At 39.3% G+C, this 27,500-nt stretch overlaps 1 protein-coding gene across 4 annotated transcripts in view; it reads right to left on the bottom strand.

Annotated features, from left to right (window-relative positions):
* Positions 1 to 27,500, bottom strand: part of LOC135108990 (ATP-binding cassette sub-family C member 3-like) — a 33,939-nt gene that overhangs the window by 233 nt on the left and 6,206 nt on the right. For 2 of the 4 annotated variants that reach the window (XM_064019933.1, XM_064019924.1), the window contains exons 7-30: positions 26,664 to 26,860; positions 25,816 to 26,019; positions 25,251 to 25,431; positions 24,468 to 24,636; positions 24,063 to 24,214; positions 23,454 to 23,591; positions 21,460 to 21,606; positions 20,683 to 20,767; positions 19,917 to 20,113; positions 19,148 to 19,324; positions 18,417 to 18,584; positions 17,842 to 18,185; positions 17,101 to 17,428; positions 16,499 to 16,694; positions 16,152 to 16,372; positions 15,510 to 15,690; positions 14,637 to 14,745; positions 14,048 to 14,174; positions 13,751 to 13,840; positions 13,156 to 13,311; positions 12,834 to 12,992; positions 12,076 to 12,242; positions 11,580 to 11,774; positions 1 to 2,513 (exon numbers count right to left, since the gene is read on the bottom strand). The exon at positions 1 to 2,513 is cut by the window's left edge and continues 233 nt beyond it. In XM_064019933.1, the coding sequence (XP_063876003.1) occupies positions 2,372 to 2,513; positions 11,580 to 11,774; positions 12,076 to 12,242; positions 12,834 to 12,992; positions 13,156 to 13,311; positions 13,751 to 13,840; positions 14,048 to 14,174; positions 14,637 to 14,745; positions 15,510 to 15,690; positions 16,152 to 16,372; positions 16,499 to 16,694; positions 17,101 to 17,428; positions 17,842 to 18,185; positions 18,417 to 18,584; positions 19,148 to 19,324; positions 19,917 to 20,113; positions 20,683 to 20,767; positions 21,460 to 21,606; positions 23,454 to 23,591; positions 24,063 to 24,214; positions 24,468 to 24,636; positions 25,251 to 25,431; positions 25,816 to 26,019; positions 26,664 to 26,860 (4,230 nt within the window). In that variant the 3' untranslated portion in view covers positions 1 to 2,371. Of the gene's footprint in view, positions 2,514 to 10,205; positions 11,053 to 11,579; positions 11,775 to 12,075; positions 12,243 to 12,833; positions 12,993 to 13,155; positions 13,312 to 13,750; positions 13,841 to 14,047; positions 14,175 to 14,636; positions 14,746 to 15,509; positions 15,691 to 16,151; positions 16,373 to 16,498; positions 16,695 to 17,100; positions 17,429 to 17,841; positions 18,186 to 18,416; positions 18,585 to 19,147; positions 19,325 to 19,916; positions 20,114 to 20,682; positions 20,768 to 21,459; positions 21,607 to 23,453; positions 23,592 to 24,062; positions 24,215 to 24,467; positions 24,637 to 25,250; positions 25,432 to 25,815; positions 26,020 to 26,663; positions 26,861 to 27,500 lie in introns of those variants that run through there. The other 2 variants (XM_064019944.1, XM_064019955.1) reach the window with 2 other exon arrangements.

The following is a 27,500-nucleotide window of genomic DNA, read 5'->3' as shown; positions in this document are numbered from 1 at the left end:
AAAGAAGATGGACAATAAAACCTTTGCCTTGGAGCACTGCACTTCCCCACCACTAACAAGCAGAACCTAGAGACTGACTAGATAGGTTAGGTTAGTGGTAGAATTATAAAGATACAAAGGCGAGCTATTCACTATGTACAATATACGTACTATGTATATTTTTTTCTTTCAGGATTAAACTGCATTGAAATCAGTGAGAAGTGGGGACATACTCCAATTCTTCTGCAGCACAATGAAGCAGGCCACTCTCCTTATAATCTCTTTTATTAATACCATGACATGGTGCTGAAAGCAATCAATATAAAATGCTCTTTTAAACTTAGAAAATTAAATGGTCGGATATGCGAGGTCGAAACTCCTGTTTCGAGAGATCAGTGTCCTTGAGTTCAGGCTGCTCACATCCATTGCTAACTTTCAGGTTGCCAGCCATCTTACTCCTCCTGCCTCGACCAAGTCACAAACAAGCACACGGAGACACAAACACCACACTGCATCACACAGGCGCACACACCACTCTTTGCATCCACTGATACAAAACCACATCTGATTAACTTTGCACAACACTGGAGAACATTCACTACTGAACATTTCATGTAGTAAAGTTCACTCTTACAAACAAGTTGATGACTGTTCTCAATCTTAAAAAGACCTATGCACACAAACAGCTGAGTGGAAGTGGTCAAACAGCTGTACACATAGTCTTGCTTATCTGCCTTCACCGCCAGACTCTTACAAGGGTTCATCTTGTACTGTTTCCATGCCTATTAAATATAGATAAACACCTATAAAGATATAGCGTATAGGAATACAAGAATAAACATGAAATTCAGGTGCACTGGCCATACCAAAATAATGGTCACTTTGCATGCCACTTTTGTTCTACTTATTCTTTTATTTTTTTTCTTTTCTTTTCTAAGTGTATATGACTGGGAATGCTTGTGAACACTTATGAAGTACTTGTGCAGAAAGACATGAAAAAAAATAAATCAAGTGACTAAACTAAAATGTACACTACCAAAATGATGTTGGAAACTTAATTAATAGGTCCATACTAATAGTGCAAATTTTGGCTAAGGGCATGTTAACTCTGTCCCCTGCTAACTATAAAACTACCAGGAGTCTTGGTATATATATGTAATTAAAAAAATAAACTATGAGGACATAAGGCTGAAAACTGGACATTTTGCTAAAATAATTCTGGTGAAAGACATGACTGCCACCACCCCTCTGGTGTGGCAACTCCTCTGCTAACACTGGGAGGGTATCTTGAGGCTGAGGCCAGCAGCCACCGACTGAGAAGGGATAGGGAAGAAATGCTCTGTACTTGATCAAAAAACAGTGAACAGGATTTCACTGAAATGCTGAGAGACAGCATCGCATCAGAAAAGAAGTATTGTATAGCAAAGACCACAACAGTGTTGTTAATGAATGACAAAAAATCTCAAAATCTCGTAGGAAAGAAAAATAAACTGCTTTTATGGGTTTGGAAATGGCTTATAATCGGATTCAAGGAAGGAACTTCAGGTGATAAAGGTCTACAATGTGAAAGGTGATCAGATGCAGTTAAGTCACTTTACTGTGATATGATAGCAATAGTAGGAGTATTGCAAATAAGCAAAAAGAAATGAGACATGAGTGTGTTGTTATGCCCTTCATTGTTGTTTATATATACTGTATATAGATAGAGTAATTAAAGAAGATAAGAGTGTGAATGATGGAAGCAAGATCCATAAAGGTGTCATATGGAAAAAAATTTACAGTAACAATGTCATTCCATATTGTTGGCAGCAAATGAGATACAAGATGATTGTTAAGGCAAGAAAGTAACTGCCATGAAAAGCTGTAACAGTATAAATATATGGCAGAGAGAGAGAGAGAGAGAGAGAGAGAGAGAGAGAGAGAGAGAGAGAGAGAGAGAGAGAGAGAGAGAGAGAGAGAGAGAGAGAGAGAGAGAGAGAGAGAGAGAGAGAGAGAGAGAGAGAGAGAGAGAGAGAGAGAGAGAGAGAGAGAGAGAGAGAGAGAGAGAGAGAGAGAGAGAGAGAGAGAGAGAGTGGGGGGGGTGTTCAGCAGTATGCATCAAGTGGAACAGTGCACAGACAAGCAGATTTTGGAGACACAGTAAAGAATGATATGGAGTAATGTCTAACATATGGACTTGACACCTGTATGTATGACATTCCTGTCACACACATGCCCTCCACAGCTTCTCAAACAGAAGCAAGGCATCAATGATAATGATGATAATGATAATGATTATGACAAGTTTTGGGAACACTGTGTGGTTGGTCATCAGGATGCTCTTCCCAAGCCCCTTGCAAAGGGCACAGAGTGGTCACTTCTACCTCGGCCTGGTGGAGTGTGGAAGAAGAGCTCACAGGGAGAAGCATAGCTCAATGACTGGTAAAGAAGGATGCTGTGGCAGCCAGTCCAAGCCCAATAGCAGTCCAGGTGAGCACCTTCCAGGCCTTACTTTCCAGGTCCACTTCTGCGGGGAACTCTTCACAGATTTTGGTCTGAAAGATATGAGGAACATAAGCACATAATATCTATTTATTAGGTAGTAAATTTATGAAAAGTCTACAAGGTAGAGTAAATGAGTAAATGAATAAATAAATACAGTAATAAAATAATAACAATAATAACAATAACAATAATAATAATAATAATAATAATAATAATAATAATAATAAAAAAATAATAATAATAATAATAATAATAATAATAAACTTTATTGCTTCTAAAGAGAATTATCTTGTGCTTATCAGTGTGAAAGACAGACTCATTTAAGTTAAAATAACACACACACACACACACACACACACACACACACACACACACACACACACACACACACACACACACACACACACACACCATCAATAGAGGCAAATGCATCAAATCAAGGCATTAGTTCCAAGGCTTCCTGTTGTACAGACCAGAAATACACACTACTTATAAGAGGTATTCATGATCTTGCTATTCCACAGTATGAAAAGAATATGGTATTTAATTATAATATAAAGCTTGGATTTAAACCCCATTCACTCATAACAATAAATCTGCTATGGTAAGAAAAACTGTCTTCTACTAAAGATATTACACATATGTATAGATCTTGATGGCTCATGCTGTATCCATGTAATACACAATTTTAATAATTGTGGCCTGAATTACATAACAAAATTCAAAGGAAGGTTTGGGCAGTAATGAAGATAATCTGTAAGACAAAATCTAGAGAACTGCATTTTCTCTATTCCTCAAAAATGTTGTCCTTCATGTGGAAACATTTCACATTTGTCTCAATCTGCAGACAGAAAGTGCAATGGAGCTTTTCATAAACAATACCAAATCTCATTGTTATCACATTAGAAGTTTATTGAAAAATTCACAAGATCCTAATGTATATAACTTGGACTGGGAAAAAAAAAGTGGGGGAAAAATAACTCAAAATAGGTACCACTAACTTCATATTTCTATCCACTTTTTTGAGTTCTTGAGCTACAATCAGTTTTAGCAAGCCAGTAACAATAGGTGCCTAAGTTAAATAAGTGTCCTGGCAACTCGCTAACAAGTGTGATGTGTAGAGGCAACAGTAACTCAAAATGCCAGCACCACAAGCCAACCAACACTTCACTCCCCCACGGACTCCAGCCACAACACTGAGGTGAACTAAAGGACAACTCACTAACTGTGTCAGAGAGAGAGAGAGAGAGAGAGAGAGAGAGAGAGAGAGAGAGAGAGAGAGAGAGAGAGAGAGAGAGAGAGAGAGAGAGAGAGAGAGAGAGAGAGAGAGAGAGAGAGAGAGAGAGAGAGAGAGAGAGAGAGAGAGAGAGAGAGAGAGAGAGAGAGAGAGAGAGAGAGAGAGAGAGAGAGAGAGAGAGAGAGAGAGCTGAAATTGGTCACAATTATACAATGCAAGTCAAACACAATATGTGCTCTAACAAGATACAACTGTTCTCTCCATGGCATCTATGTTTGCAAAATACACATTAGTAAATAATGAGAACAAAGAGATTGAACCAAGCTCCTCAACATTAGTAGAATTCTTTAATAATTCCAAGACCAACACCAGAAAATGTTCTAACAAAATTGCCAAAATCTGTAATAGCAGTGATGAAGTTGTACCAAGAATAATAATACAATTCATGAACAAAGATATAAGACACTTAAAAAAACAAATAATTCACAATTACACTACCAGCCAAAGAGACCACAAGGATGCAACCTCTGAATGAATGGTGGTGCTTGATGGTGCAATCCCTGGTTTTGACCACACACTGAGAGCAAGATTGCACAATTATCAATCATTACAAGCAGTACATCCAGTCAGTGTGTGTGTGTGTGTGTGTGTGTGTGTGTGTGTGTGTGTGTGTGTGTGTGTGTGTGTGTGTGTGTGTGTGTGTGTGTGTGTGTGTGTGTGCAGAGGATGCTCTAACAGGCACAAAGGCCAACCAAAAACTTTGATTAAGGAGAGATATACATGGAAGATTGACAATGATGCCTGAACTTTCAAGAATTACAATCTCATGCAATCCTTGTGACACTTTCAATCATGACTGATGATATAAGATCCGTGTTCAATATTCTTCAGTTATTTGGGAATTTTTTCAACATACCTACATACAATGGCAATGCCTGCACGATCATGACTAATTGTCTATAACCACTTCAGGGCAATGGTAAAAAATAAATAAATAAACAAACAAACAAACAAATAAATAAATAAATAAATAAATAAATAAATAAATAAATAAATAAATAAATAAATAAATAAAATAAAATAAATACATAAATAAAAAAATCCCACACACAGCACAGTGTATTTGCCACCATTACTCACAAAGAATGAATAAGTGGATAAGGAAAATATTACAACAGATGTACCTGACTACAATGAAACTGGAAACTATATTTTATTTATCTACCTATCTCTTTAACACCTCACTCACTCCAGGAGCACTCCCCCCACGGAAATGGCCACAGCAGAGAAGTCTCCACCTACCCGCATTAGATGCTATTGCTTCCCCTACTGTCTTCTCATTTATTAAATGGTCAAGTACCCCCCAATTTTGTATTTCCACATTCTTCTCTCCCCATTCTCTCAACTTTTTTTTTTCTAAAACATCTTACTCTTATTAAATAAGCTTTCCTCTCAGCTTCGTACCAAACTCTTCATTTATCACTTCTGTTTTACTTTCCTGTCAGTTCCTTCACTTTCCTATTCTAAGAGTTATGTTGTCCTCATTTCACCTTGCAACATTTTTTTCAAAGGCTCTTTCCTTTGCTTTTGCAGCCTTTTCAATCTCAGCCATCCACCAAGCCCACTATACCCAACCACTTCTGCTCCTACTGCCACTATGTCCTTGATGCTCACTACATCTATAGGATTTTCTATTTTATTTCTTGTATTTATTTATTTATTATTAATATTATTATTATTATATTTATTTATTTATTTATTTTACTTTTTTTATTTAAGCATGTGTAAAAAGTTAACTAAAATTATGGTACAAATTAATTCACTGCACCCTACACTAGATGATGAGTATCATCTGCAAACATCAACTGTAGATTCTATTTTCATTCATTTAAGATGTATCAAATACTGGAATGCTTTGGCTGTCACATCCATTGCAATTCTTTCAAGTCCATCTAACAATGAACTTTGGTTCATCTCTCCTTCAGCTACAAATTCATAAAAGTAGCAGCTAATTTCTCACCTAAACTTTTCCTATAAAGGGAAAGATGACTGAATTGTGTGCCACTGTAGAGAAAAGAAACAATAGAAGGAAGACTAAAGAAGCTCAAAGTAAGCAAAGATAAAGGAAAATATTAATGCATATACTGAGGTGGAACTAGTCCTAAATAATTATGCAAGGCCCTTTTAAAAGCTGCTATTGAATAAATCTTGATGATGAATAATACACACATATTCAATTTATGTATAAGGCTCCAAGATTTTCACTATATATTCTCCATTAGTAGTTGTATAAGAAAGGCAGCATATATCATAAGAACAATACAGACTGACAATTAATATTTTTGACTGGTTCATTTATACCATTTATAATTCTACTTACAGTTTGTTATGTCAGGAAATTAGTTTGAAAACCATCAAATTCTTGTACAAATAAGATTTATTTATCTTCCACTTAGGTATCTGTATCAGTGCATATTTAAGTACATGATGTCCTCCCATGACAAGGTTCTTGAGTAGCATTTCTCCACTGTTGCATTCCATGATCATTCCTACATATGGTCATTAAGTAAAAGAAAATCACACACCTCAAAAAAAAAAACATTTTTCCTGGACTGAGTTTTGCACAACTAATATCAGTGAGACCTGTTCTTTGCTTCAAAAATATTCATTACACAAATTTTAACACAGTAATATATAGCCACCAAAATAGCTTGTATTCAAAACAGGAATGCTACCTTCCCACTGAGGTATGGGATTCAAACAAGTGAGACACAAAGGAGGCACGAGTAAAGTGTGTAATGGACCTGATGCTTCTTCATTCTGTTTGTAAGTTACCATCCCAAACACAGACACTGCCTGAATACAATGTAAAAAAAATAAATAAAAAAATAAATAAATAATAAAAAAATACATTTTAGTTCTTTGTGATAACCGTGGTATTAGAAAACATTCCATCTAGCCCATGCTCTTGATTTTAAGAGAATAAAGCCATGAGCAGATCTTGTCTGTGAGACTACAAACCCTATGCAAAACTGTGATTCACTGTACTGAGGAAATAAAGTAAGGATCACCTGATCATCTACATGCTTCTCCAACGTTCCCAGTATATATATATATATATATATATATATATATATATATATATATATATATATATATATATATATATATATATATATAAAACCTACCATGGAAATTCCCAAACAGGTAAATTAAATGTAATTAGACATGCACAAAAGCAAGCAAACAAGCAAGGAAACAGACAAACAAACAAACAAACACACACACACACACACACACACACACACACACACACACACAGTTATACAAACAGCACAGCCTACATGCAATTAGTCAGTCAACACATCACAGACACTTCATGGTGATCTACCATGAGCAATACACTTAACCAAACAAGACAGGCATGCACATATATCCATAGTATCGACAAAACACGGCGGATACAACACAGATCCATCCTTACCCATCCTCCATCCTGCTTGACAAAGGGGACCAGCACCTCACTGGCGTACTGACCCAAAAATTCCACAATTCGGCCACAGAATTCCTCCTCCTTCTTCTCGGTGCAGTGTAAGGCCAGCTGGGCCCCAAAGGCATACAAGGCCACTACTCTGCCCCACGTGACGGCCCTTTTCTGGCCCTCAAAGAGCTCGTTGGCCACCCCAACAAAGGCCTGGTAGCCTGTCTCGGGCCGCACATCCAGTCGTCGCATCATACCTCGCAGCAAAATTTCGTGTTTCTGCATCATACTCCTCACACAACGGATCAAAGTCTCCTCCACGGAATCCTGGGGAGGGCTCTTGCTCCGCCCCGTCACGGTCAGCACGGTGAACTCGGCAAGGCGGCGCGCCTTGATAACGTCATTGTCTGGCTTTTCCCGAGTCTTGTTGGCAGAGTTTTGTGACTCTGCTGGGTTAGTCGTGGCCTCCTCCTCTTTACTGCACCTCAATTCCGATCTGCTGGTAGAGGGAGAGTGGAATCCTTCGTCTGTTTCGTTGTCTGAAGGGACCTTTGACGCCACAGGTTCCTTATTCACTTCCGGAGACATGATAGTACTCTTCCAACAGGGAGTCGCCGTAAGACTGTTGTACGGGGCGGAGGGAGTCGAGCAGCGAGCTCCCCCCAACTATCCCCCCCCCCCCCCACTCGGCTCTCGTCGGGTTGTGACGTCGTCTCGCCTGCTTTTCCATTGGTTGGCAGGGACAGATTCTCGTCCGTGATTGGCCAGCCGTCACATCCTGGCCGCCCATTCAGCCATGCGAGAGTCATTCATCCTTACTGTACTCTCTCCTACGGGTGACGGTATTTCTTCGGGCTAAAATTTATTTTTTTCTTCCCATCCTCGCCTGACTCATCTCTTGCACCACTTTATACCACGCATGGTAGTAGAATTTGTGGTGTCTGAGATGTACTTTGATGCAACATATAGATATTGTAAGTGTGGGAAGAAACTGTAACTACACAGGCATCTCATATCCTCTCTCTCTCTCTCTCTCTCTCTCTCGTGCGAGAGGAATGCGACTCGAGTCCCTCTCCTGTTACCTCCCGAAAAAATGCACCCGGGGCAAGGAAAGGCCGCAGCTGGAATCCACAATCTCTCTCTCTCTCTCTCTCTCTCTCTCTCTCTCTCTCTCTCTCTCTCTCTCTCTCTCAAAAGGGAGATAGCTAAACTACCAGAGCCATGTATTTTGCGTAGGTATGCGTGGCAAGTATTTATATGTGTGTGTTAGGTCTCTTTCCTGCACCCATCGCTTCCCCACCTTAATCTCCCTCGGGAAAAAGGTAGGGCGTGGCGGGAAACTGACCATCGGGCTAATGGGAGGGCCGCGGGAGGGCCGTTGACGAACGAGAGGTGGTTGACATACCATACCCATGTAAAGAGAGCACACAAGGACTGGCTGGACTAATAAGCCTCGGTATGCTAGGAATGAACGCAGTATGGCATTTATATATATATATATATATATATATATATATATATATATATATATATATATATATATATATATATATATATATATATATATATATATAATCGTGGAGACAAAATCACATCCTTCCATTACAAATCAATTACAAGATTATACAACTATGTATTTCGCTTTAGCATATTTCAGCAGCTTTGTTTTTTCTGGCAGCTGAAAGGAACAATTGGGAGTAGCTACCTCAAAGTGTTATCACTTTGAGGTAGCTACTCCCAATTGTTCCTTTCAGCTGCCAGAAAAACAAAGCTAAATTATTACTTGAAGTCAGGTCCTATAGATACTGCAGTACAACCATTAAACTTAACGAAAAATCCATACATTATAAAGTGGACGAACGGCGGTGAAACGTTATAGTCGCCATATTTCGTATATATGTTGTGATATACGTCATTAGTAAGTTGCAAATTATAGTGGATTTCATTACGACTTTCTCCTTTCTCTCTCTCTCTCTGTTGTTCATCTTTTGTGTTTAACTACTATTTGATACATGTCTGTAGCTGACTGACACAACACTGCGTAATTATAAACAATAATAACAGCTTCCCTCCCCTCTCGTCAGTGTACGGGCACTGAGTAGCCGCGTGTTCAACTTGCGAGAAGAGGCATCCCACAATACTGAAACACACGCAATGTAATTACTAACAGTAAATGATTATGATTCGTATTTTGAAACACGTTGGACTCTAGCCTGTTACTTGTACGGTCACGAACATAATAAATCAGAGCTCGTCTTTTTAAACGTTTTGGCTCTGTAAAATTACTATAGTATTTTTATGCCTTCAGATTATAAATTTCTTACGGGTGCTTTTTTTTTTCTCGGTAGTATAGAAACCATGAACAAAGTCACAGAAAAAAAAAAAAACTTGATTGATTTCCTCGAGAACCTCGTAATTTCCTCAATTTCCTCGAGAACCTGGAAAATTAGTCAAAATAAAACATCGAAACGTTTGAAAATAATGACTCTTCATTGTGTGGTTACTTCATGTATTTTCAGTGGAGCGACTGATATCCATGCCTTCTCCAGATTATGTGGATGAATAAATATGCAGGAATGAGAAACAGATACAAGTGTACTGTACATATGGTTCTCCGCCACGCACGTCTTGCAATGCTTCCTTGTCTTCGTATGGTCTTAACCAATGTACGTACATTTTCTTAGGTTCTGCTCGTTTGCGATGCTTACCTCAATCAACTTCTACTCTAGCTCATTTCCTTTTCCTATCTTCCTTTTACTTTATTTGGTTTAATGCCTTACTTTTTGTATATTTACGCTCCTGTATTTATTTACTTCATTATCACTATTATAATTATTTTATACTTTTCAGCTTTCCTGTTACTTATTCACCTTATCTGTCTCATCAACATCCCGTTCATTTCATTGGCCAGATGGCTCTGTAGTAGTTAGCATGACAATGGGGGTAATACCTAGATCGCGGTCTCTCGTAACACTGCAAGTGTTCAGTGATGGTTGTGTCTAGGTGTAGTACCAATGCATCGAATAAAATAAAAACTTTATTTAAATACAGATTGTTTTATACTATTATTTGAACCCTGAGAGATTTTCTTATGTAGTTTACAATAATTAATTAAATTAGAATTTGAATTGCATTTTTTTATGTAGGAGGGTCACCGGTCAAGGGCAACAAAAATCCAATAATAATAATAATAATAATAAGGCCCACTGAGATGCCGGTCCCTGAATAGGATCCAAAGTGGTGGTCAAAATTGAAGGATCAGTGTCTTGAAACCTCCCTCTTGAAAGTTCAAGCCATAAGAAAGTGGAAATACAGAAGCAAGGAGGGAGTTCTAGAGTTTACCACAGAAAGGGATGAATGAGTGAGAATACTGGATAACTCTTGCATTAGAGAGGTGGTCAGAATAGGGATGAGAGAAAGAAGAAAGTCTTGGGTAGCAAGGCCACGGGAGGAGGGAAGGTATACAGTTAGCAAGATCAGAAGAGCAGTTAGCATGACAATGGTGGTAGAAGATAACAAGAGATGCAACACTGTGGCAATGAGAAAGAGGCTGAAGACAGTCAGTTAGGGGAGAGGCTATTTTACATATTGATGATATGTAAAATAAAACAATAATGAATGATACCATAAAAATACCAGATGAAAGACAAACTCTCCATTATCATTATTATCACCTTGTAGTGACTCCCACACACAAGTCTTTGGGAAGCATGCAATCACTGAAGATACACAGTGGCATCATTATTATCACCCTTATCATCAGACCAGGCCAGCATCCTTAGCCATGTTATAGAAGATGGAGTCCTTCTGAGCCAGCAAGGCAGAGGGACTGTCAAATTCTGCTATCCTGCCCTGGTCCATTACCATTACTCTGTTGGGATGAAGGAGAATACTGTTGCTACTACTGCTACTACTACTACATTCAAAATTTATTGTAAATGAAGAGTAAATATTTATAAGTATATATTTTTAAAATACTACATTACAAATGATAACTAATATACTACTACTACTACTAATACTACTACTACCATCATCACCAATGATTTACAAAAATTTGGAGATGATTCAAATCACTAGCATGTCTACAAGCTTTTTACTAATATCATAATCATGACCACCAGCACCACCACCAACACCACCACCACCACTGCTGCTGCAACTACTACTACTGCTACTACTACTATTACCTAATAATAATAATAATAATAATAATAATAATAATAATAATACAACTAGTATCTACTGCTGCTGTAGTCAAAACTCTTATTAGTACATGAAACTTTTCAAAACAATAATATACAAATATAAGCTAACAAGGTACTACCAATATTACTACATACTACCATTACTACTACCACTCCTGTCACAAATGCAACTGTTACAACCACCACTCACTTGTCACTGTCCAGTATGGTATTAAGTCTATGGGCGATGGTGAGCACTGTACACTCAGCAAACTCAGCCCTTATAGTGGTTTGAATGAGCTGGTCTGTCTGTACATCCACTGCTGCTGTGGCTTCATCCAGCACCAAGAGGGGAGACTTCCTTAGCAGTGCTCTGGCCAGTCCCACTAGCTGTCTCTGTCCCATACTGAGTTGTATGGAGGAGGTGAATGACAAAGCATAAATAAGAGAGCAAAGGGGAAGGAAGATGATAAGAAGAGAAGGAAAAAGGGAGAGGATAAGAAGTAGAGATTTTTTGATAGGAAAAGGAAAAGGAAAGTTAAGATGGAAAAAATACAAGGATGTAAAGAAGAGGATATGAAGAAGGGAATGGGAATGAGAAGATAAAATTATTAATTATTGTGCTCTCTCTCTCTCTCTCTCTCTCTCTCTCTGCTTTAGTATAGCCATTTTATCTTTCACTACATATGTGTGTATGTGTGTCTCACCTGAGGTTAGCTCCACCTTCTTCCACCATCATAGAAAGCCCCAGGGGTTGTTTCCTCACCAGGGGGGCAAGGTGGGCCAGCTCCAGGGCACGCCACACCTCCTCGTCCCCCAGAATGCCAGCTGGGTCCAGATTGAGACGTAGAGTCCCACTGAATAACACAGGATCCTGATCAGGGAAAGGAGTAAGGAGTGTTGCAATCATATAGGTAAGAATGAGAGATTTTAGATGTGGATGTATAATGATTAAGAGATATTAATCACTTGGAAAAAAGTTAAGGGGTGTTAGATATAAACAGCAAGAGTTAGGGGATGCTACAATCATATAGGTAAGGGTTAAAGAGTCTTAACCCTTTGACTGCTAATATATGGCATTTGATATGTTATTTGAGTAAACCGACACAATTTCAATGAACATAAATAAACCTGCTGGTGATAGAAGATTTGAACTACTCCATCACTCCTCTTGTTTTCATGGTGCCTTTCAAATATGTATGTACTTTAAACTTGCACCATCACATTTCACATGAGAGAGAGAGAGAGAGAGAGAGAGAGAGAGAGAGAGAGAGAGAGAGAGAGAGAGAGAGAGAGAGAGAGAGAGAGAGAGAGAGAGAGAGAGAGAGAGAGAGAGAGAGAGAGAGAGAGAGAGAGAGAGAGAGAGAGAGAGAGAGAGAGAGAGAGAATGCAACACAAATAAATCTAACTTACACACTTATAAAGAGCAGCAATAACAAAACATTTTACAAACACACACACAAACCTGTGGAATAATAGTGATACGGCTTCGAAGATCGTGCAGCCCTACTTTACTGATGTCTCTACCATCCACCTCGATACTTCCTGCTGCAGCCTCAATGATGCGGAAGAGACCCAGGGTGAGGGAAGACTTGCCCGCCCCTGTCCTCCCCACAATGCCCACCTATAGAGATAAGAAAAGCACATTAGAATGGGAAAGGGATGCAGGGTGGGGAAAGAAGATGGGGAATGGAAATGGGGCAATTGATTGAAATAATATCTCTATTTAGATTTATCTATATTCCTCTTCCTATTACTACCACCACCACCACCACCACCACCAGTACCTTCTCGCCAGGCGTCACGGAGCAGGACACACCATGCAGCACCAGTTCTAATTCAGGACGGTAACGGGCCTTGTATCCCTTGAACACTAGACCCCCTGCATGTGGCCACAACTTTTGGGGAGCATCCTGCACCCTCCATGGGGCCTCCTTCTCCTCCTGCAGGCATGGATGAAGGGGGATATTAGGTTGGGAGAGTGAAGAAATGTTGAGAGAAGAAAAGATGATAAAAATGTAGAATTACAATAGGAGAGGGGAAGATAAAAAAGGAAAAAAGGCAGATAAAGAAATGAGTAAGAAATATTAAAGAAGACAATGTTAATAAACACAAAAGAAAACAAAGAGAGAATAGATGGGAAAAACATAAAAAATTATAGAACACAAGATCAAAAAGTTGAAAGCAGAAAAGTAAAAACATTCAATTATGATTAAATACATAGATGATATAAATTAATGAAAGACAATAAAAAACAAACTAAGGATAAATAAATACAAGTAAATATCAATAAATCAGTTGCATTTGTGTGTGTGTGTGTGTGTGTGTGTGTGTGTGTGTGTGTGTGTGTGTGTGTGTGTGTGTGTGTGTGTGTGCGTTTACCTCAATGTACTCCTTTATTCGCTCCACTGACACGATGTTCGCCTCAATCTCTGAACACATCCTGACAAAGTAATTGAGGATCACTGTGATCTGTGGGAAGAGAGAAAGCATTGCAAATTACAACAAAGAAGTTTACAGTACTGGAGACAACAATGATGTGCATACATAGACACAAAGAAACATAAAAGAAGAACAAAACTCGAGTAGAACAACTATCCCCTATGACACTGCAATGAGCCTAATGTAATCTGAAGTTACAGGTGTTAGATATTAAAGATGAAGGCAGAGCAAACTTACGTTCAGGGCATAAGTGATGGAGAGACCCACAATGCCTGGACTGACAGACCCTCTGCCCACTACAGCAAAGATGGCAGCAGAGAACACTATGAGGTTACCAGCACACTCCAGCCGCACTGCTAGCCACCTGTGAAAGTTAATGGAGTGAAAATGAGGAGGAGGAGGGGGGAGGAGGAGGAGGAGGGAGTAAAGAAAGGCAGAGATAAAAAGAAAATGAGAAATAAGATAAGGAGGAGATGGAAAGGGATACATCTATACAGTAATAAATTTAGTGTTGATGGATTAAAAACAAGGAGGAGGAGGTAAATATCACAGGTAGAAAGATAAATAGAAAGTGAAAAATTAGATAGAGAGGAGAGAGAGATAGAAAGGGATACACCTGAAGTTATAAATTTAGTGGGAAGAGGACATACAAAAAATAGTTTCCATATAGAGCAATACATCAGTGGAATGCATTACCAGACTACGTGTGTGCAAATAGTATAAGTAGATGTGCAAGAGAAATAAATACAATAACTTAATGAGAAATGACACAATATTGCAATTTTAACTCAGTCCTATATAAATACAAGCAGGTAAATACACACACCTGTTACATGTAGCCATGGCCAGAAAGCCTTGCATAGCTGCATTTATTTTTGCCTGGCAGCTCTCAATGAACGACTCCTGCTTCTTGAAGGCACGGATGGTGGACACTCCTGCAGCAAACCATGAAGGCGGCAGTGGTGGAAGTGGTGGAGGAGGTGGACGAAATAGAGGATGAGCAGGAGAGGGAGAGAAGGGAAACAAAGGAAAAATCAAAATCACTTATCACATGATGATGCTTGTTGCTGCTGTTGCTGTTGCTGGTGCTACTACTACTACTACTACTATTACTACTACTACAACTAGCATTTCCTCTAATACTACTCTTACTACTAGCACAACTTGTTCCATAACCACTACTATTACCTTGAGCTGGATACTTTCAAAAGCTACAAATTCCAATGTTGTGGAAGTATGGTTTTCATTTATGATTTTGTATTTGTAGCAATATCTTCACAAATATTTGGACTTTTCATGCATAATTAAGACAACAAAAACAAATCTGTTCATAAATTTCTCATATGCCTGAACCTGCTAGTACTGCCACTGGCCTCATCCCTTGTGACACCTCTCACATTGCTACCCAGGCATTCAGTTAGGAGAGAGAAGTGACAGTGACAGTACAACATGCAATATAGGTATTATTTATTTCATAATGGCACTTTATTTAAACTTATTTTTAATGTTTTGGATACTATTTGTAGTTGAAATTGGAAAACAGTTTTTAATTTTTTGGATCGGTGTTTGCAATACTGTGAACATCACAGCTTGCAGATTGACAGCAGTGGAAGGTATGAGTTTGAGTTCCAGGATTTATATTTGCAGAAGTGAATTTATGTCTGCAGTGCCCAGCTCTCCTACTACCACTAATACTCACCCTGTACAGTTTCCCGAAAGAAGGTGTAGATAGGAGAGGTTGCAGCAGACTCAATCCTCCTGACCTGCCTGTGTGTCATGGTGTACAGGCCAAGGAGGATGAAGTACAAGGCCATCACTGGTACCACCACCAATCCCACCCATGGTGCGGACCCTATTACCACCAGAAGCGTTGTCACCACCTACAAGAGGATGTCATGCTGTAGTTAAGGGGCTGATGGGTATGAGAAGGAGAGGGTGGTGGTGAGGAGGATGTTATATTATGTGGTTATAGTTGTGGTTATTGTAGATGTGTGAAGGAGTTCAGGGAAGAATGAGATAGTAGAAGAGAGAGAGAGAGAGAGAGAGAGAGAGAGAGAGAGAGAGAGAGAGAGAGAGAGAGAGAGAGAGAGAGAGAGAGAGAGAGAGAGAGAGAGAGAGAGAGAGAGAGAGAGAGAGAGAGAGAGAGAGAGAGAGAGAGAGAGAGAGAGAGAGAGAGAGAGAGAGAGATGAACAACACAAGGATGCATCATAAATTTAAGACCAGGTTGGGTGACAATAGCAAACACAGAAACAGGATAGCATAGCTCCTTTCCTGCATGTATCAAATAGGCCAATATAACTGAATAAGTAAATACACACACCAGAACAAACCCATACACACCTGAGTAAAGGCACCCATTCCCGTCACAAGCATCATGGGTAATACAGAGTCCAGTACATTTGTCTCCTTACTCAGTCTATTCAGTACCCTGCCACTGGGGTTTGTATCAAAGAAATGGATAGGCAGATGAAGGAGTGCATCTAGAAGGATGTCATGTATTCTCCTCCCAGCCTTCAGACACCCTCGCCTCAACATCACCAGACTCAGATAGATAAATATGGCTGCAAGTACAAATGATAGAAAATAAAACATCTGCTTTTTCTTCTAATATTTGACTTAATTGGTCCTAATATTCTTCTTTTTTCACATATTATCCATATTAATTTTTGATAAACACTGATACTGACCCTGCCCCACTCCAAAGGAAGCATAAATAAATAGGAACTGAAGACGATCAAACTCTTCCTCCTCCACGTTGGCAGTAGTATTGGTAATGTTAGTAGCAGCAGCAGCAGCAGCAGCAGTAGTGTTGGCAACAGTGGTGGTAATGGTTTGTGAGGTAGACCAGTATGAAAGCCAGATATTGCTGCCAGCTTGACAGCTCTGTAAGTGAGAGAGAGTAGAGATATATCATATGCCCAATGCTGTACAAAATGCCAGTGAAGAATAACAGACTATGGTGCTCAATGACCTATGGCCACAGAAAAATTTTACATGCCATTTATGTTCTGGCTCTAAAATTACAGGTTTCATCTCATAATTTTGACAAAATTTTTAAATCAAGTAATTTTCAGCAAAAAATAATAAGTTATTCACTAGATAGTGATTGCTTTAATCTCAAAATTTGGCTTCATTGCTGTGAAAAAGACAGCTATATGAACGAGGAAAATTAACATATTTAGTTATATGGAGACTTTTCTGTTATGATTAGGTCTTTTTTGTACCAATACATAAGGGAGATGAGTTTATGAAAGGCATAAAGAAGAAGAAGAGTAAGAGGAACACCCACCTGTCCTACAAAGAAAAAGAGCAGAGGGAGGAGGAGTGAGACGTGACCAACTGACTTAGCATAGAATTGGTACACACTCCATCCAACTCTCCCTGTTTGAGTAAATTCCTCCTTCACTAGCTGCCCTTCAAGTTTCAGTCCTTTCTCCTTCATCTCCACATCTCCTACACCCTCCACCATAGAGGAAGGTGATGTAGAGATAGTGGAGGTGGAGGAGAACTTTCTGGAGAATGTATTTTGGTAAGGTGGTGGTGAGGTAGAGTCTTGCTTCCTGTGGTAATTGTTGGTAGTAGTGGTGGCACCTGGCAGACGGTGGTGACTGCTGGGTCTGTTAGGATGAGGGAGAGATGAGGAGCGATGATGGAGGGATGGGGAAAAATTAAGGAATAGAAAGGAAAAGACTGATGAAGGATGTAAGAAATGAAGGAATGAATGAAGTGTAATAAAATGAAAGAAGGAAGGAAAAAAATGAAGGAAAGGAGAAAGGAATAAAAGGAAAATTAAGACCAGGAGAAAAAAAAGAGAAAGAATGAAAGAACAGAAAGAAGGAAAGAAGGAAAAACAGGAAAAGAAATAAGGAAGGAAGAAAGAAAAGGAGTAACAAGACACAAACCAACAATATCTTTCCACACATTCTATTATCTCACTGTAAAATTCTAAACTCTTCATAAGATCTAACCAGACTAGAAGAATTGACAAGACTGAAGAGTTTAACAGGATAGGATTTAACAAGACACACACCTGGGAGAATCAACTTGGTGGTGAGACTTTGAGCTCTGGCGTGAGATCTGCCTCAGGAGTGCTTGAGCCCCTGGGATATGCTCCAGCTGTTCACATAACTCCTCCAACCCCTGATCTTCCTCTCCTTCCTCCTCTTTCTCTACTTCCTCCTCCTTCAGCTCCTCCTCATCCTCCCCCTTCTCCATTTTCTTATTAATATGGTGGAGTAGAAGGCGTGCCAAAGTACCCTCTTTCTCCAGCAGCTCTCCACATGTCCCCTGCTCCACCAGCTGCCCGCCTTCCACCACTACCACGTAATCCACCCTCGGAAGGAGCCAAAGGGAATGGGTTACCAACACTCGAGTCTGGTGGGGTAAAAAGGAAACTGGTTGTGATGATGGTGACAGATGCATGGAAGGAAGGTAGTGGTTGTTTTGGTGGGGGTGGTAATGAGAAGTACGTGGATGGATGGACTGCTACACTGTCTGTCTCTGTTGTAGGAAGGTAGAATAAATGATGATGATTAAAAGATGGATTCTCTCTCTCTCTCTCTCTCTCTCTCTCTCTCTCTCTCTCTCTCTCTCTCTCTCTCTCACCTTGCTTGCCATGAGTCCTGATGGTCCTAGCAGGCAATCAAAAATCTGCTTCCCAACATGGGCATCTACAGCACTGAGAGGGTCATCTAGTAGCACTACATCAGCATCACTGTATGCAGCACGGGCAAGGGCAACACGCTGCTTCTGTCCGCCACTTAAGTTGATGCCCTTAGAAGAGGAAGGAATGTGGTTTTAGTAAGGGTGGTGGAGGAATGAGGTAACATAATATGCATGTCATGCTTAGCATCATCTTCTATTACATAAAAAAAAAGGGAATAAGGAATGAAGATGTTGGTATTTGGGAAGATAGGTAAGAAAAAGGAAATGAGTTGGTAAAGGAATGAGTCAAAAAGGGAAGATGGAGTGCAAGAGAGGTAGCAGTGTGAGAGTTGATATATGCAAGGTCAGGTAAGTGAAAAGGGGATAGAGTGAAGGAAGGTTTATGAGATGAGAGTTTGAAAAAGGACTGGATAAGAGTGAGAGAAGTTAAGAGAGATGGAAAGGGAGTAAAAGGATACATGTGATGGGGAAGGTAAGTTAAGAGATGGAAGGGAATAAAGGAGGGAATGGAATGTGCAGAGAAATAAGAGAGGAGTGTGCTAAACAAAGAAAATGAAAAGAAAAAATAACAAGAAAAAAGATAAAAATAAAAAAAAACTGAAACCACAAAAAAAATGTATAAATGATGAAAAAGATTTTAAAAGCACACACACATATGCACAGTTCCTCACCTTCTCTCCAACCTCTGTCAGATCACCACCAGGTAGTATATCAAAGTCAGGCTGCAGGGCACAAGCATTCACCACCATTCTGAAGCGCCTCTCCTCAAACGGCTGTCCCCAAGTTATGTTCTCCCTCAAGGTGGTATTCTGTAGCCATGCCTCCTGTGACACATAAGCAACCTGGCCCTTTGGAAGACAAGGTGTAAGAAAAGTCATATGAGAAGAAATGTAAGGCACAGGAAGAAGTATAATGGATGGATAAAGAGGAGAGAGAGAGAGAGAGAGAGAGAGAGAGAGAGAGAGAGAGAGAGAGAGAGAGAGAGAGAGAGAGAGAGAGAGAGAGAGAGAGAGAGAGAGAGAGAGAGAGAGAGAGAGAGAGAGAGGAAAAGAAAAAAAAACAAAAAAAACAGGCAGATGAAGAGGAGGAAGAGGACAGGAATGAAAGGAGTAACAAAAACAGGTAGAAGGAGAGGTAATATGTAGAAGGATAAATATTAAGAGAAGGAAAAGAATAAAGATAAGGAAAAGAAAGAGGACAGATGATGCTGGAGAAGAAACATCATGCAGCTACTGATGAAAACAAAATAAAAAGAGGATGATAATAATACAAAGAAAAGGAAGAGTAGGAGGAGGAGGAAGAACAGGAGGAAAAGAAAATGAACCAAAGAAGGAAAGAAAATAATGTATTAGAGATGAAAGATGGAGAAGACAATGCAGAGGAACAAGAAAAATTAAAGCAAGAGGAAGATGAGGAAAAAGAAAACACGCACACACTTACATTCACTAATACATGCCCACTTGTCTTATCCATCTGTCCCAGTAAAGCAGAGAGGAGGGAGCTCTTGCCAGCCCCTACAGGCCCCACAACTGCCACCAGCTGTCCCTGCTGCACCTTTAGCTCTACCCCCTGCAGTGCCCATTCCACTGCAGCCCCACCCCAGCTGAATGTTCCACCCTCCACATTGATTGCACTGTCTGTGGAGAGAAAGAAGGATTAAGGATGCATTTCTGGGAGTTATGAAAGATTGGGAGGGAGAAGCAGTGTGAGAGAAAATAGTGGAGTGGAGAAAGGAATGAGTCAGTGAATGGAGGGAGTAATAAATGGAATAGCGAATAGGAATGATTAGGAGGGAGAGGTAGTGTGAAAAACAATAGTATATGGGAGGGAGGAATGAATGGGTGAAAGACAGGAGTAATAGATGGAATGGAAGTGGGTTGATGATCATTAATTTACAGAGGAATGGTGTATATACTCGTATATATATATATATATATATATATATATATATATATATATATATATATATATATATATATATATATATATATATATAATTTTTTTGCCCATTTTTTTTATTATCTTTCCTTACTTTTCTATATTTTTCTTGAGTTTTCTTCTGGTATTTCTTTCTTTTCTCCTTTATCATATTACTTCCTTTTTTTTTTTCTCTCACTTCTATCACTTCTTTTTCTTCTACTACTACTATTACTACTACTGTTCTACTACTATTAATACTGCTATAGCTACTGTCACCATTACTTACCTATCTTGGGGTCACTATACACAGCATTAGGATCCACATTAGGTGCAGCAAAGAATTTTTCTAGTCTGCTCAGGGACACTTTTGCCTGGTGGATGAGGAGGAAGAAAATTATAGGAAAAAGCAAAAGAGGTAGAAAAGGAATAAAAGGAAAATTTAAAGGAGGATTAGGAGCATGAGCAGGAGGAGCACGAGTAAAATGAAGAAGTAACAGAAAAAAATAAAAATAAATAAATAATCTTAGCAATATCTGTTTGCCATTATGTTATAAAAATATCATAATCTAACACACACATGCACACACGCACGCACACACACTTCCTGAGGAAAAGACAAAAAAGACACAAAATCATGTATAAATATGCAAGAACAACATGAAAATTTTAGTAAACAGAGAAGACTTGTATAAGTAAGGAAACAGAACGTAATGAGGGCACAGCAAGGAACCTAACATGAGTAAAGGAAGTAAAGATATCCAGAAATACATTTTCCAAATAGAATAACTGATTATTGGCAAGCATTACTAGAGAAAGTGATGTGTGTGTGTGTGTGTGTGTGTGTGTGTGTGTGTGTGTGTGTGTGTGTGTGTGTGTGTGTGTGTGTGTGTGTGTGTGTGTGTGTGTGTGTGTGTGTGTGTGTGTGTGTGTGTGTGTGTGTGTCCAAACAGTACACATAAAAAAAAAAAAAAGCTGACAATTTGGTACTAAAAACAGGATATTACAAACTTGAGTCAATCCTGTGATATAAAAATGGGTAAGTATTAAAAACAGATATTCATACCTGGATGCCCATAGCAAGTACCGAAGACAACTGGGTGATGGGGATTCTAAGGAGATTGAAGAGAGCAATGGAGATAAAAGCTGTCTCGGCATCCAGCACATTATCTTCTGAGACCAGGATGTAGGTGGTGAAGGTGGCAAGAGAAACCTGTAGAGGGGGAGGTGGTGGTAGTATTAATAACAAGAGTAGTAGTAGTGGTGGTGGTAGTAGTAGTAGTAGTAGTAGTAGTAGTAGTAGTAGTAGTAGTAGTAGTAGTAGTAGTAGTAGTAGTAGTAGTAGTTCTTGTTATCGTAGGAGTATGAAAAGAAAGGAAAGAAGGAAATAAGGAGAGCAAAGGAAAATTTGAATAATTACAATGAAAGGAAGAATAATTTAGAGAAAATACAATGAAAAATGTCAAGGATATGCACTAGAAAGAAGTAGAAAAGTAGAAAAGAACAAAAGAAATACATTAAATAATCCAGGGTTGCTTTTTTTTTTTTTTTTTTTTTTTTTTTTATGTAGGAAGGATACTGGCCAAGGGCAACAAAAATCTAATAAAAAAAAAATGCCCACTGAAATGCCAGTCCCTAAAAGGGTCAAAGCAGTGGTCAAAAATTGGTGGATAAGTGTCTTGAAACCTCCCTCTTGAAAGAATTCAAGTCATAGGAAGGTGGAAATACAGAAGCAGGCAAGGAGTTCCAGAGTTTACCAGAGAAAGGGATGAATGATTGAGAATACTGGTTAACTCTTGCGTTAGAGAGGTGGACAGAATAGGAGTGAGAGAAAGAAGAAAGTCTTGTGCAGCGAGGCCGCGGAAGGAGGGGAGGCATGCAGTTAGCAAGATCAGAAGAGCAGTTAGCATGAAAATAGCGGTAGAAGACAGCTAGAGATGCAACATTGCGGCGGTGAGAGAGAGGCTGAAGACAGTCAGTTAGAGGAGAGGAGTTGATGAGACGAAAAGCTTTTGATTCCACCCTGTCTAGAACAGCAGTATGAGTGGAACCCCCCCAGACATGTGAAGCATACTCCATACATGGACGGATAAGGCCCTTGTACAGAGTTAGCAGCTGGGGGGGTGAGAAAAACTGGCGGAGACGTCTCAGAACACCTAACTTCATAGAAGCTGTTTTAGCTAGAGATGAGATGTGAAGTTTCCAGTTCAGATTATAAGTAAAGGACAGACCGAGGATGTTCAGTGTAGAAGAGGGGGACAGTTGAGTGTCATTGAAGAAGAGGGGATAGTTGTCTGGAAGATTATGTCGAGTTGATAGATGGAGGAATTGAGTTTTTGAGGCATTGAACAATACCAAGTTTGCTCTGCCCCAATCAGAAATTTTAGAAAGATCAGAAGTCAGGCGTTCTGTGGCTTCCCTGCGTGATATGTTTACCTCCTGAAGGGTTGGACGTCTATGAAAAGACGTGGAAAAGTGCAGGGTGGTATCATCAGCATAGGAGTGGATAGGACAAGAAGTTTGGTTTAGAAGATCATTAATGAATAATAAGAAGAGAGTGGGTGACAGGACAGAACCCTGAGGAACACCACTGTTAATAGATTTAGGAGAAGAACAGTGACCGTCTACCACAGCAGCAATAGAACGGTCAGAAAGGAAACTTGAGATGAAGTTACAGAGAGAAGGATAGAAACCGTAGGAGGGTAGTTTGGAAATCAAAGCTATGTGCCAGACTCTATCAAAGGCTTTTGATATGTCCAAGGCAACAGCAAAAGTTTCACCAAAGTCTCTAAAAGAGACTTTGCTACTTTCTTTGTATTTCATCTTACTTTACATAATTTCTCTTTCAACAATTACATCAATGTTTGTTGTTGGATATTTTTAATGCCTGTTGTGGAATCAAGTAGTTTTGACTCTTGACTTTATGTGCAGCAAGCTGAACTCTCTCTCTCTCTTTCTCTCTCTCTCTCTCTCTGCTTGGCCAATCTCATGTTGATATAGAACCTGAAATTGATCAATCTTCCCACTTTTACTTCCTGAGCCCTCTTCCCCCTAACGTACCAGATAAGGTGTGAGGAACCAAAGGAACACAGTTATGGCTTCTAGGTAAGTGGCCTTCGTTAATAACTGTATTTCTTCCTTACGCACTTTTTGTACCTGTTCTTTGAAGGGCTCCTCCCAAGCATTCAGTTTGAGTACCTGTAGAAGAATTACAGAGGATTACATAGGTTCAGGAAATTATAAACAAGGATTACATAGGACAGCTTAGGTTTGGTAAAGTTAGATAACTGAAAAAAATTACTAAGGATTACATACATAACATCTGGGTAACATATAAGATGTTAGATTAGATGAGTGAAAAAGAGAGCTGAACAGGGATAATATCAGCAAGATAAAGTCAGGTTAGAGGGATGAAAAAGATGTAAGTATTGCAGATTATATAGGTTAGATCAGGTGAAAGAAATGAAAAGGGATTACAAAGGACTAGGCACATAGATTACATTGTATGATGCTCAGGAAGTATTAAAAAAAAAAGATTACATAACTACTGCCACTAAAATGTAAATTCAACCTATGAAATTTGAAAGTTTTGAAGAATCTCTCTCTCTCTCTCTCTCTCTCTCTCTCTCTCTCTCTCTCTCTCTCTCTCTCTCTCTCTCTCTCTCTTACCTTTATACCACTAATAATTTCACTAGAAATCTTAATCCTCTTGTCCTTCAATTTCATCTGCTTGGTCTGCAACTCCTTCAGGCGCTTTGCTACAGCAGCATTCAGAGGCATGAGCAGTACCATCACCGCCAGTCCTGCTAGTACTGAGGGGCCTAATGGAGGCAAGGAAGGGGAAAGGAGTTAAAAGAAGAATCAGAGGGATAATGTGATGAATTGTGCTAGATGCTTTGAGGCAGGATGAGTGGAGAGAAACAACTGAAAAGAAAGAAAATGGCAGGGGAAGGAAAGGGAGAGGAAGATAATGGAAAGGAAGAAAGGGAAAAGGAACTAGGGAGAGAGGGAGTTTGCAACAAAATAGGGATCTCTCTCTCTATCTCTCTTTCTCTCACACACATACACACTTACCAAGAATGTTCCACAGTTGCCACACAGCTACAATGGTGAAGAAGGGTAGAACAAGACCCATGCTGGACATTATACTCAGATCACTCACTTTGAAGGCATCTACAGACATATGGTTAACGATCTCGCCTGCTGTAGATTCCTTCCTGGCACTGGGAGAGATAGTGAGTGCCTGAAGAAGGGGGTAGAAGAGTGAAGAAAGAAAGAAAGAAGTGAGAAAAATACAAATACTATGTTAGATTAGGTTAGGAAAAAAATAAAGATGTTCTACACTATCTATATTTCAAATATTCCTTCTTGTTGGTGAGGACTCCATGAAGGAACAATATGAATGAGGAACAGGTGAAAGGTGTCTAAACCTCAAATATTTCTTCCTTATAATAATAATAATAATAATAATAATAATAAATAAATAAATAAATAAATAAATAAATAAATAAATAAATATATATATATATATATATATATATATATATATATATATATATATATATATATATATATATATATATATATATATATCAGTTAAGTGCTACAGCACATGGTTTTGTTGTGCATTTCACCTATTATGTGGTAAGCTAGCAAGGATCGCAACAACACAAGTCTTGACATATTGGTGCTCTGAGCCACATTGACATATTGGTGCTCTGAGCCACAGTCATCCTTCCCCTGCTGGCTATTAGTAATGGTGGGATGGCTTCTCCTCCACTAGGATACATAACAAGTGTCCTAATTTACACTTTAAATTCCTCTCTTTAATTTCTTCTTCCTTCGCCTCTTACTTACCTTGCGGTACACAGCCATCATGAGTGATGCTCGCAGACGTGCACACACCTTGAAGGCCCTCTGGAAGAAGCCCTCACGTAGCAGAGAGATGAGGGTATTGGCCAGGAGGAGGCCCACTGCGTATAGGTAGCCATGCCAAGTGGGTTCTGAGGTGACGGCCGTAGTGAAGGAGATGAGGCTCCTGAGGGAGGGCATAGCAGTAATGATGATGGTGGTGAAGGAGGAGGAGGAGGAGGAAAATGGAGAGCAGAAACACTGATCATGAGAGAGAAAAACAGGGAAGATTATCCTGAGGCACCAACAGTAGAAGAAGGAAGAGGAATACTAATACTTTTATTAATGTAGACAGTTATCCCAACACCCTTAATGCTCACACTAACATTCTTACATATCAACATGACCACAAAATTAGTAGTATACATATAAAAATTGCTCTTTTTTATTAAGATATCTTAGTTATTGGATAAGGGAGAAATATAGAGAAGTACTGTTGTTGCTACTGTATCATCATTATTATCATCAGTAGTAGTAGTAGTAATAGTAGTAGTTGATATTGTATACTTACCCTAGTAGCCAAGGTGTAAGGAAGAGCATCATATCAGCAGCCAGGAGAAGAAAGAAGCTAAACAGGTAAGGCCACAGGTAGGCCCTCAGTGCTACTCTCAAGACAGACAAGTGGTGGAGGCCTGCACCACCACTACCACTTCCTCCAGTGTTGGTGCTGCTGACAGTGCTAGTTTCCTTGGGTATGTGAGACAGTGCCTTCCGTCTGTAATAAAGAGATACTTGTAGAGAGAGAGACAGAGAGATGACAAGACAATATACACTTCAGAAGTAAAGATACACTTCCTCCCTTCTCTCTGATCTTTCTTTGCTTCTGACTCCAAAAAAAACTCTATATCTTTCCTTCCCTCTCTCCCTCCTTTTTCTACTTCTTTCCATCCTTCACCTTCACTCTCTCACCTCCTTTCTTACTCCACAAGTCCCTCCCTCCTTCTTCCATCTATTCACTTCTCTCCTAGATCACATGCCCATCATTGCTTTCCTCCTTACTTCTCCACTCTCCACCACTTCTACCACTCCTCCTCATCAATCCTTTTATCCTTTATAGACTACAAAGAAGGATTATGTGCTCTGGGAGAGACAAAAGTGCTTACTTCTCAATACCTTATATGGGGAAAAAAATTCTTCCTCCTCTTCTAATGCCTCTCCCTCTACTATTTCTTTCCCCCTTTATACAATCATCTTTATTCCTTCTAATTTTTCATATGTCCTCTTCTTACCTCCTCCTCTACTCCTTTTCTACATCCAATTTTTCATTTTCCTATAATATCTCTTCTCCCTCCTTTCCCACATCCCCTTTCTTGTCTCTCCTCATTTTCCTATGCCTCACACTCCTCCACATTCACCCACCTCCTATAAGACAATTCTCTACTCCAAGCATTCCTCCAAGTAGCATCCACTGTTTCACTCCTGCACTTTGGGGGCAGACTCCACAGGTCTTCCTTGGTAAGGGGCCGGCACCACCCTTTCCACAGGAGTTGAGTGACCCAGTGGAAGGTGATACGACTCAGGAAGGATGCTGCCTCCTCTGGGGACTCCTTCACCCCCTGCAGGAAGAGGAGGTATGAAAAACTAATTGTAAAGAATGTAAATGAAGAAAAGGAGGAGGAAAAGAGAAAAAGAATAAGATTAATGAGAAAGATAAGGAAAAGCAAGATGAAAAGGAAGAGAAAGGATGGAAGGAGGAAGAAAAAGATGAGTGTGAAAAGGATGTATAAGGAAATTAGGGAAAATATACTGAATGAAGTAAGGGAAAAAAGAAAAAGTAGAAGACACAAAGGAACAAAAGAGATCAAAAAGAAGCAAATCGTCATTCCATATGGGGTTATTTGTGATAACAACAGTACCATCCAGAGCAAAAGAAATAGGATGGCACAGACAAAGGCTTGTCTCCATCTACTGCTTCCTCCAGCCAGGGGAGTAGAAGTGTTTGGTTGAATTCGAGTCTTTTAGCTGTTATCTTGTTGGTGCTATATCTTCTTAAATTTAATTAGTCAAAAGGAAAGTAACCATCCACATTCATGTTCTTGACTCTTTTGAATATTTCAAACAATTCTACAAGAATGGCTCATATCCCTTCCTTGAAAGACTAAATAAACTTATATAACAAAGCCTGTTGTCATATGGAACAATTCTAGTAATTTTATGTTCTTCTCTCTCTAGTTTTTCAATACCTTACCTTGAAAT

Source organism: Scylla paramamosain, chromosome 2, assembly GCF_035594125.1.
Source record: "Scylla paramamosain isolate STU-SP2022 chromosome 2, ASM3559412v1, whole genome shotgun sequence".
Lineage (NCBI taxonomy): Eukaryota > Metazoa > Arthropoda > Malacostraca > Decapoda > Portunidae > Scylla > Scylla paramamosain.
The sequence above is the reverse complement of the archived record's forward strand: the minus strand, read 5'-3'. Positions and strand labels throughout refer to the sequence as shown.